An 11,829-nucleotide genomic window follows, 5' to 3' on the forward strand; every position below is an offset into this window, starting at 1 on the left:
TGCTAAAGTGAGTGCATGTAAACAGGAAGTTGTATGAGGCTGGAGTAAAGCGGTACTGGGATGTCAGACCGCTGCAGAGAGGGCTGATGCTCTCATATACAGCCCACTTTGCAGCCTTCTGTCTGGGCTTAGAACTCTGTTCTATTTTCTCGCAAACTTTACAACTTTATACACTAAAAAATGAAAATGTATTTTTTTCTCAATTTTTGCACTACTTACAGTATATTTAATATTTTCCACAAGTGCCCAACAGGAATAATAAAAATATGCATATAGAAAGTATATATAAAAGCATATTTGGATGTTTTACATGGATGGACGGACTTGTATGACTTGTATGGATGTATAAAATGCTGCATTCAGATCTGTACATTGCAGGGGTAGACAAACTCTGGCCATCCAGCTGTGGTGCAACTACAAATCCCAGTAGGACATGCGAGACAACCACAGGCATGACTCCAAGAGGCAGATACATGATGGGATTTGTAACTTAGTTTTTTATGGATCTAAATGCAGCAAAATGTAAGCTATAAGCTCATGCACACAGCTGCGTTTACATCAGAAAAACTGCACTGCGTACAGATCCATAAAATGAAAATGGAAAAAAATCTGCATTTTACGTGTTTATGTATCTACACACATAAAAATGCACACACGCCTAAGTCTCTGCTACAGGAATGGCAGAAGCATTTTGCAGATCTGTATGTTTATGCAATTAAACGTGCGTTACCGGAAGAACTTTACTAAACATAATTTAGATGTGCTTTTCTTTTAGCAGGATGCAAGATCCTGTGTAGATAGCAGTAGATTAATTTGAACCAAGCCATGAGCCATTAAATACTTTTATGTGAGTTTTTGGGATATTCTTCAATCAGTGCTAGTAATATGTTAGGGAAACGCTGCCGTAGGTCCTCACTACAGAAATGAGACATCGCTGCAGCTGTGTGAAGATAGATCAGTTAAAAATTAAGCATTTATGAAGATTCTCTGAAAACGTTACAGTAGAGGTTAGCACATTACGTGCATAATACAGAGACTATTTTATCTTCGGCCAAAAAAAAACTTCCTTTAAAGACAGACACATTCATATTGCATTTTATGAATATGGTATTAAAGAAGGGAAACTTGCTTTGCATTTCCTGTGAAGTTGTTTTGGCATCCAGGCAAGGTAGGAATCTCAGCAGCCTTTCTTTAAAGTTACATGTGGTGCTGTTTTTATCATAGAGGTACCCTGGAAGACACATGTCATGGTTGAAAATTGAATGAAGGCATGCTGAAATGACTCATGCTCCCCTTGCTCCTTATTTGAGCCCATTTATAAAAATCCATTGCAGAGTTTGGAGGTGTTTGTGCCTAGCAGCCAATAAGAATCCAGATGTTTATCCATAGTGCGGCTTAGAAAACGGGCATCCCAGATATATGGCAGGTGCGTGTAATTCATTATAGGGGTAATTTTGTTCCAAATTGTATGCTGGGAAAATTACTTGCACATATTTTGGAAAGATTTGCTGTCGTGCTAATCAACATTCATTATAAACACTGTAGTCTGCGACTTCATGCAATGCTTTCAATGTAATTTACTCCATGCAGGCAGGCAGACGGTACACCGCTCTGAATCCCCAATGTTTTTCAACAGGTTTGTTCAGATAAATGACAGTTTAGCAAAACATTTTCCCTTTTATGAAAACAGATTGGAAATGTTTACTTCTCCAAAGTAACTCAAAAATATTTGGCAAGAAAATAAAGTGCTAAAATATTCAAATCCCTTTTCATTAAAAAAAAAAAAAAAATGACAGCAATATTGCGGTTGGAATAGCAGAGACATTGATAAATACAGCCTGGTCCTGCTCTGTCGTTAGGAAAGTAAATACTATTACTAAAGCTGATTTTTTTGCCTCCTCCCTTAATTATGTACTCACTCAAAGCTATGCCGCTCCGAGACACACAATACCAGCGTCACTTTGAATAATGTTTCACCGCTATAGACAAAAGAAACATTACGCAAGCATTTAAAGTGAACCTGTGCTCCACTTTAGAGTACAAAACGCCCCACCCTGTGCTATGCTTCCCCTCCATCAGGGCACCCTCTCCCTGAACTTTGCATAAAACCTATATACAGTACATACTTTTTTTTAAGAGTCTTCTGACTGGTCCAGCAATGGTACATCAACATACTCCTGCACTGAACAGCACACACATGCAGTAGTATTCTGAGCCCAGGCTGGTATGACGATGCACCCCCAGGGGTTGTGTCCACGATGGCCTTAGCTCAGAGGAAGTGGGTTGAATAATTGGGCTGTCACTGGGTAGCCCCACTGCAAGGGTTAATAATTCTGGGGTTGCACTTTAATCATTTAAAAGTAAAAGTCTTGCCTAAGAGCAGAAAATGGAAATCCTTTAATATCGCAAACAGTTTCTTCTCTGCCTCTCTTCTCTCTTTGAGGAATGGGGGGGAGGAGGGGGATGGCAGTTAGTGGCTCTTATATTCTCAGTTACCTTCTGTTATACATTGAGTGTTACCATGTGTTAGCTTTTTCTTGCACCTGTATTTTTTGTTAAATTCCTCTGTTCCATTCCCTCTGAATGACAAATAAACAAGTGGAATCTCAATGCATAGGGATTCATTTATAAAAGTTCCACCCCACCTATAGTCTGGTGGAAGCAGTTCAGATGCCACTAGCGTCCCTAGATGGCACTATTTTCTAAACTCAATAACGCAGTTTTGGCTGCTTTAGAAGGATAGCTATTCAGAAGACATTGAACACCCTTTGTGGTCTTTAAGATTTTATTAGTAGATTTATAAAGAGCTGTTTTATATTTCACAAAGTAGAGGAGCACTACTACTTATCATAACTTTATAAGTATCTATTTCAACAGAAGTTGTAAATAGAGAGGAGCAGGTCACTTGGTTTCAGCTTCAGTAGTATCAGGAATACAATGGGGACCATGTTCACCAACTCATACCATGTCTGAAGCCACTCTTGCTTCATCCCAATATATGGAGCTTCTTATTCCTACTTAGGAATACAATTCTATTTTTGTATGTTGAGGAAGACCAAAGTGATTTAATACATGTCTCGTACATTTGGTAAAGCTTCAGTAACTTCCATTTACCCAGTATAATCATCCGCTGACTTCAGCCGATTTGAACACTGGACAGTAGTACAACCATTCATGTGGAAAATGGGGAGTTAAAACTTGTAAACAGAGTCTCTTCAGCATTCCTACTTCTAATAACCTTCAGCATTTTTCACAATCCCTCTGATAAAATGCCAGATTTTTAAAGGGAAAACCCAACTCAACTGATATTTCATTTTTCAGTAAATGATGAAAAACCTGACAATTTTCTATATTTGTAAAGGTGCCCATACACCTGCCGATTATCGTACGATAATCGGCAGGTGTATGGAAGGTCTGCGACCGTTTCTACTGTACGGTCGCACGTCTTTTGTCTTCCGAGCATGCTCGAAAACCCACCGAGAATTGTATGATTTTCGGAGGGTTAGTGGCGTGCTCGGAAGACAAATGCCGAATGGGCCGGCGTGCGCAAGCGCACACTGCCCGCTCAGCACTGGAATCATCGGAAGCCCTCCCCTCGGCAGGGAGTGCTTGCGATGATCGCAAGTACGATCTGCCTGTCCAAGATGGGCAGATTGTACAAGATTTTAATTACCTTACAACCATCGCACAACTAAAGTCTTGCGATGGTTGTGTAGCGCCCATCACCTTTGGTGAAGTGCTTACTATCTATTTAGTGATAGTCAGGGCTGTAGGCAGCCTGGTTGAATTTTGTAGCAGCCAGCACATGGTAATCCCAGGTGTCCAACCTTGTCTGTACCCCCTAGGGCGGAGTGAGACTCTGTCACATTATGGGACAGCCAATGGGTGACACTGTGATATGTGTACAGGGCAGCAGCCAGTTACTGGGCTTGTTGTAGCCAGTGATGTCTGCTGACAAAGGATATATATATATTGGTGGGAGGCCATGTGCTCGCTCTCTTGCCTGGACCAGCCATGGACTGAGGTTGGGTCCTGTTCAGTCTGCCCCTAGGCTAGGCCGAGGCCTGGGGGTGGGAGTTGGCTGAGCTGCTGAAGGAGAGGCCTCCTTGAGAGTTTGCAGTCAGGAGAATGCCTGTAAGAATGGAAGAATCAGGACCCGTGTGGGCTTTTGAAGTGACTGGTATTCAGAGGGACTTCTGATTGGGGTCAGTGTTCTTCCATGGATTGTGGAGATGTACTTCACGAAGATAAGATCTGGGGAGTCTGGAGCTATGGAGGCCAGTGCACCTAGACCCTATACCCTCTCTCCCTAATTAGAAGTGAATAAACTGTTTAACCAGCATCTCACGATTGGAGCGGACTTCAATTTATGGGCACAGGAAGAGGGCGGTTAATGCTAATGGGGCAGTTGGAAATCTATCCCTAGACTGACTAGATATGGACCTGTTCATCCAGCGGCTCCTTCGGGGGTGAGCGCTACAGTTGTAAGGTGTATGGGCACCTTAAGGAAGCTATTGGTGTTAAGTGACCCTTTTCCTTTGCCCAGTTAGAGACATAGGGTAGGGGTGAAGTTAAAGTTAGGGTAAAGGATTAAGGTTAATGGTAGTTTTTAGGAGATTAAAGTTATTTTTTTGGTTAAAGAATAAGTGCACTTTAAACAAAGCTCAGCCGGGATATAAAAGGTAGGTGAGCCCCATAGTCAGACAGCCAGGCGAAGGAGATGTCTGCTGCAGGATGTAAAAATGGACAACCGAGGCTAGGCCCATTGGAACCCACTAATTCAATTGTGCACTGCGAGGGAGCAGGGATGTCACCTTAAATGGGCCCAAAGGATAAGTGCACTTTATCCTTTAAGCTTGAGTGGTTCAGGAGGTAGGTTACAGATACCCTGTCACCACTTGATACTCGGACTAAAGACAGACAGAGAAATTAGAGTACTAGCAGAAACTTTGGTTGCTGCAGAGACATGTACCCAATACTGTAATACTACAGAATAATAGACACACATCATGACAGCATTTCAACAACATGAAGAACACACTCATGTGATTGGTGCTTAAAGGCACTGAAAAGTAAGCTCACTGTCAAGGCTTACAAGAGGGGGCTTTTAGTGCTAATCAGATAACTATGCTGTGATGATGTAGGGTTTAGGGTAGGGTGGCACAGCAGGTGGACTGGAAGGTTTAGGCAGTACAGCTTTCCTGCCTGCCTTTAGTTCAAGAAGTACTTGTCAGGACCAGCAGTGGACACACGCTGTCAGAGCAAATAGTGACGAGTTGTTTCACCTATAGCAGCTGCCATTCCAATAAGGCAAGCACGCCTACCGGTGCTTGGATACCTCCAGGACTTAAACTATATGTTCTGAACTGGTTAAGCTACAGGCTGGCCAGAGGTGCAAAACCAAGGTACGGACCGAAGTAGAGAGAACAGAGAGTAATCAGGGACGAGCTGGAGTCAAAGGCTGGAAGGGGTAATTCGGGCACAAGCTGAGGTCAGGGCTGGCAGAAAGCAAAGCATAAACCAGGGACAGACCAAGGTCAGAACCGAAGACAAACACGATTTCCAATAAGTACTATCCTTGTCAACTGGAGTGGTGTGGTGTGTTGGTGACATTTCTACAATTTTGCAAACAAGATTTCCAGACACAGGATTTGAAGGGAGATATATTGTATAGCAAGAAATATCACACGGACTGGGGAACAGGCTGATGATGCTTAAATAGGGCACCACCAGCAACGAGGCCAATCCCAGAGCAGGAGGTGTGTGGTTAGATTAATTAAGCCACAGCTGACTAGACTAGTGCTGCAGCCAGCTAGACACAATCTGATTAACCCTTGCCAGTCAGGGCTGCAGCCAGCAATACAGACTGCCTGAACTACACAGGCTGCTGACAGTACTAAGTGGTGACGGGGTCTCTTTAAAATAAAGTTGAGACCAAGCTAAGCATTCAGGATTATGTTTCACACATACCATAGGATGGTTTAGATCAGCATTTCACAACCTCTTTTCAGGTACGACACCCTTTGAAAGTATGCAAAATCTCAGGGCACTCTAAAATGTAAAAAAACGTAAATGTAATATGTGGTTGCCCCCAAAATCACTATACTGTACTCAGGAGTTAACGCTTAAAAATGCATTTAAGTACCTTAGCTATTAACAATACCGTACATTATTTGTGTATCACTCGGCTGTAGATTCTAAAATCATCTCTGAATTGGTGATGACGATGTTCTTCCTTCTGGAGGGTGGCTACTTTTGTTCTCCATGGTCCCTGTGTGTGTTGTAAAGTAGCCACCACTCCAAACTCACTCCTGTGATGGACTATAATCTCACCTTTAGTTTACTAATTTGTTTTGGGATTGTAGTCAATCACTGGAGCGAGCTTGGAGCGGTGGCTACTTTACAACACACACAGGGACCATGGGGGAACAAAAGTAGCCACCCTCTAGAAGGAAGGGCAGTGTCAGTATGAACTCAGAGATGATTTGAGGATACACAAATAAGTTAATGGTTAGGGTACTTAAATGCAGACTAGCTTCTCCTGATTTTAATGTCACTTTAAAGCTGAACTCCAGGCAGATATAAAATACACACATTTATGCAGCTCATTAATCATTAATACATCATTAAATATATTTTTTACATGTAATTAAAGGAGAACTATGGCCTAACTTTTTTTTGGCCATAGTTCTCTTCAGGGTGATGAGAGGACATGTACTATTGTCTCCCACGGTGACCCAAAACTTAGTATATAGCGGGCTATTGCCCACTACATGCTGAGAGCGCGGAGCCACACTGCAGCCTAAATGGATCCCGACAATACTGTTGAGATCCAGCCTGCTGGCTGATTGACAGCTGGCACTGCTTCTCTGGAGGCAGAGCCAGCTGTGCCCGTTCCTCCCCATCCATTCCTCCAGTCAAGGCTGGAGGAATAGAGAGGGGTAGGAGGAATCCTTGCAGGGAGTGATGACTGACAGTCGCCACTCTCTGCAGGGAGAAGATCGGGGAGTCAGCGATCGATGCTATGTGTTTGCTGAGTTCCTAATCAATAGAGCTGACCAGTGACAGCTTCAGTGGCACAGGTTGGCTTGAATTATGGGCATGAGTGTTTTTCACTCTCCCCACCTTAACTGAATTTAACATGGTATAAGTCTTTAACATGGTATGGTAACATGGTAACATCTAGAGCGATAATTAATGCCCAAAGGAAATTTATTTGTGGAATATTTTTTACAAACATGCTCTGGGAAACGATAAATAACCTTAAACTTACCAGATGTATGAAATGCATTACTTGTCATATGTAATATACATGGAAATTATATAAAATGATGCTTGGTAAGATTTATAGATAAACACATTATGTGACTTATCAACCAACCAGATTCCACTTGTAATTTATTCTACTTAATATAATGAAAGCCAACATTTGCCTGCTGGTTGTTGAGGGAAATGCAATTTATTACACAAGAGATGTAACATTTGACACTGATCTATTTTAGTCTGCTCTGGGAAATCAAGGGGACCACAAAACCTCCTCCAAGAAAAGCTACCGTTATAACAGCTACCTGTTATATCTTTTCTATTTTGGGCAGGCAACCTTTGGCTTTGTTTGTGTCTCTTATTGGCTCTTTACCCTTTAAGAGGATATAACACTTTATTATGAAATGATTTTATGATACACTTCAGTCCATGGCTGTCAGAGTTGCCTTTTCTACAACAATAGTTGGCCTGACCATTATACATACCTGTAATAAATAATAAGAGCCAGCACCTGGGGGTATAACTACACGTATACAGTAATTGCTTGAAATGTATACTATACTAACCTCTCAGAATGCCCTGTAATACCGGAAATTGGTATAACAGTATAAGAGTGTAATGCACCTGTTGCTGGGACGGGGCAATGGATCACAGCTGCGGACTTGAGAAGGTGATTGAAGGCTGGGTATGGCAATCAGGCTTGAACCCCAGGCGTCTCTCTCAATCTTAACGGAGAGTGAGGGGTTCTTGCATCATTTGCCACAAGTGAGGTGGGGAAGTTTGAACAAAGTATTGTGTACACAACTCAGCACTAAACGGGTCAGTACACAGAGAGTTAGAATCAGAGGTTATGTAACAGTCTTGATCCAGAATAAAGGTATATACACACGTTCAAGCAGGAATGAACAAGCGAGCAGATTGTCACAGTATACTGTACTGGTTCTTTAGCCAAGGGTTTTAGTAGTTAGACAGTTCAACTGGGCAAGTACAAATCCCCCACTTGTTACCAATACTTGCGGTTCCTAGTAGTTAGTTGTCAGGTAGATCAAGGTCCAGAGGTGTGTGTGGTTCGTGGAGCTCCTGGCTTGTGTAGGGCATCGAGCACAATAGTGGAACGCTTCCATAGCGTCCACAGTACCTTTAAATAGTCCGCGAACCCGGAAGTGACACGGCCGTGATGTCACTTCCGCGTTCCATGGTGGAGAGCAGAGAAGCTCCCCCTCCAAGAGGGAAGTGGCCTCTGTGATGCGGCCGATGCGTTCCACGCTGGAACGCATACGGCTCGCGGCAGGCAAGGACATTACAAAGAGCCAGCACCTGGGGCAATGTAGACTTCCTAGCCTAAAGCATTGTGTGACTCAGAAGAGGGGCTTCAAAAGGGGCCTAGACTAGACCTTTGAGTATGGAACAGGTGGCATCAATAAGAACTGAGGCGGTCTCTAAGTTTAAGAGTAATGGCAATGGTCTGACTAGTGGCGAGTCTTAGTGACTGAATGCTCACAGGTCGCTTATGTAACAGGCAGATTGAATAAGGATTCTGCAGTGAAAGGCGTGGAATCATGCTAATGTCCTCTAAGGTCACAGTCAGCAGTCAAGTTTGCTAATTGGACCATAAGATCCTGCATGACTGCAGAGGACTGTACCCCTTGTGATTATGATCCACCATGTTGCACTGCAGGGCAGGGGCAGCGTAGCTTAGGGTACAAGGCTAGTCCTTCAATGTTCACAAACCAACTGCCGGTAGCAGTAGAGGTTCTGGCACTCAGAGATGACCAGGCACTGGTAGAGAAGTAATCTTATATTTGTGGCCACTGGAGAATTATCCTGATGATTGTTTGTCATTGGAGAAATCCTCTTTATATTGGTGGTCATTGGAAAGGTTACCACTTACATCAGTGCAAGACATGACCCCATTACAGTCTATGGAGACGTTTCCATGACCTGACTCATAAGTGTGGAACTATTCAGGCACCTTCAGGCATCCTTCCTTTGGGCCGGAGCACGCTGTCACAATGTATTTTGACACATTCCCTGGTGGTACAGTAGTTGATTAATACAGTCTGCACCTTTTGCTGGTAATACTAATCAACCACTGGACCACCAGAGAATATGCCCCTAACCACTGGACCACCAGGGAATGTGCCCCCCAACCACTGGACCAGCAGGGAATATACCCTTAACCATTGGACCACCAGGGAATATGCCCTTAACCATTGGACCACCAGGGAATATGCCCCCAACCACTGGACCACCAGGGAATATGCCCCCAACCACTGGACCACCAGGGAATGTGCCCCCAACCACTGGACCACCAAAGAATGTGCCCCCCTTCCTGCAAAAAATGTAAGTAGGTGAAGGGGCTCTTTTTGTGTTATTTTAAATACGTGTGAGTGTGTGTGTGTGTGTGTGGGTATTTTGTTGCGTGTTATTTTGTATTATTGTGTGTGTATTTCTGTGTGTGTGTATTAGTGTGTGTGTATTTCTGTATTTGTGGGGGTGTGCGTATATTTGCAAATTTGTGTGTGCATATTTTTGTGTGTGTGTGTTTGTGTATGTGCGCATTTCTTTGTGGAGTGAATGTGTGAATCCATTGGTCCTCTATAAATTTAAATTAAAACCCGTGGGAAAAAACACATACATGCTGACACTGCACACACATACACATGTATACATACTCATTTGACACACACAGAAACATTAACACACATACTGACATCATTCACAGAAATCCTGACAAAACACACACAGCATCACAAAAAATATACTGACACTGCATACAAAGAAACCATCACAAACACATACACTATATTGCCAAAAGTATTGGGACGCCTGTAGAGTTGCACCGAAATGAAAATTTCAAAACCAAAATGAAAAAAATGTCAGGCCGATACCGAAAACGTGGAATATTTAGTAGCAACAGGTGGCAACCTATCATGGTACCACGCTTGAAATCACTGAGCACCTGAGAGCGACCCATTCTTTCACAAATGTTTGTAGAAGCGTCTGCATGGCTAGAATTGTATAAACCTGTGGCCATGGAGGTGATTGGAACACCTAAATTCAATGATTTGGAGGAGTGTCCCAATACTTTTGGCACTATAGTGTATACTGACATTATAAACACATGCAGACATAAAATGAGTGGTCAGATTATTATGACCACCCCATCAGTACTTCGTTGGGCCACCTTTTGCCTTCAATACTGCGGCGATTCTTCTTGGCATTGACTCCACGAGATGTTGAAAGGTGATGCGAGGAATCTGACACCATATTTAAGATTGAAGAAAATAGGTCACCAGCACTCCATAAGTTAAAATGAATGAGTCCTTTTAATGGACAATGATACATCTCTTGCCTTGAAGAAGGGACCCTGTGTGGCCCCGAAACGTCGGCTCATGTTGGATTTCTGTGACATCATTGTCCATTAAAAGGACTCATTCATTTTAACTTATGGAGTGCTGGTGACCTATTTTCTTCAATTACATTTTGCTTTGTAGTATGACATTTTATAAAAATTAGCAAGCGGCACCGATGAGAGAAGAAAACTTGTCAGGTGGCCCCCAAGTGAATTGAGTTTGAGACCCCTGCTTTAAATGGTTGTGTACACATGCATTTATATTTTCATACACGCATTTTTTGAAATATGAACTGGATCATGAAACACTGGTAGCTTTTCATTTATTGTTGCTTTCCACTCTACCATATTCTGTAATGTTTCAGCCATTTTTATCACTCTATAAAATGTAAAAGCATTTTAATGTGAGTCTATGGTAAATGTGCCATAAACATATTATAAGCACAACTCAAAAGCAATCAATTTTTCCTTAAAACACAATAAAGTATACGTTTGAATGTCAGAATTTGAGTTTGAGAAATTGAGAATTTCTGAGTGTGATACTCTGGCACAAAAGCTCAAAGTATAACAAAAGATACAGAGGGCTATTCACTATTGAGCCAAAGGATTAAGCCAAAGCATCAGCTAATCCTTCTGGCCAATTTGGCCGCCGGAGCCCTCCGGTTCAGACGAACCGAAGGGCTGCTGTATGGGCTTTTCACAATAGCCCATACATAAGCCGAAGGCGGACGAACAGCCCAGCCGAGCCGAACACATATGCTTGCAATGGCTGAAGCAGACCATTCTCCCCGCAAACGTAATTAACTGGGCAGAGCCAGTCATGATGTCACGGCTGGCTTCGCCCAGTTGTTGTCATTCAATGACAGCCCAGCATCCTCAGGTCATTTGAGGACAGTGTGCTGTTACTGAATGACAACAACTGGGCGGAGCCCAGTCTGGTCTCTTTATTTACAATTTATTTAACCCTTTAGTGAATGAGTACAAGTACCCCTTACTCATTTACAAGGGGGGCAGCATCTGGGTACAAATAATGCAAATGAGATGTGATGCAAATAAGCCCCCTGCCCACAGTCCACCACAACCAATGCCCCAGGGCTTTGGGGGAAGAGGCCCTTGTCCCCATCAGCATGGGGACAAAGTGGTTTTCCAGGGGGGAACCCTGGAAAAGCACCCATTCATGTGTCCTGGTATGGCAGGGGGAGAGGGGGGGG

The 11,829-nt window shown here is 43.0% G+C and overlaps 1 protein-coding gene across 5 annotated transcripts in view; it reads right to left on the reverse strand.

Moving 5' to 3' along the window:
• Positions 1-11,829, reverse strand: part of KCNIP4 (potassium voltage-gated channel interacting protein 4) — a 478,128-nt gene that overhangs the window by 72,381 nt on the left and 393,918 nt on the right. The window contains exon 2 of one of the 5 annotated variants that reach the window (XM_018561750.1): positions 1,130-1,231. The exons of the other annotated variants lie outside the window; for them this stretch is intronic. Coding sequence (XP_018417252.1) covers positions 1,130-1,231 — 102 coding nt within the window. The remainder of the gene's footprint in view (positions 1-1,129; positions 1,232-11,829) is intronic. 5 annotated transcript variants of the gene reach the window in all.

Source organism: Nanorana parkeri, unplaced genomic scaffold (genome assembly GCF_000935625.1).
Source record: "Nanorana parkeri isolate BGI_ZX_2015 unplaced genomic scaffold, ASM93562v1 scaffold543, whole genome shotgun sequence".
Lineage (NCBI taxonomy): Eukaryota > Metazoa > Chordata > Amphibia > Anura > Dicroglossidae > Nanorana > Nanorana parkeri.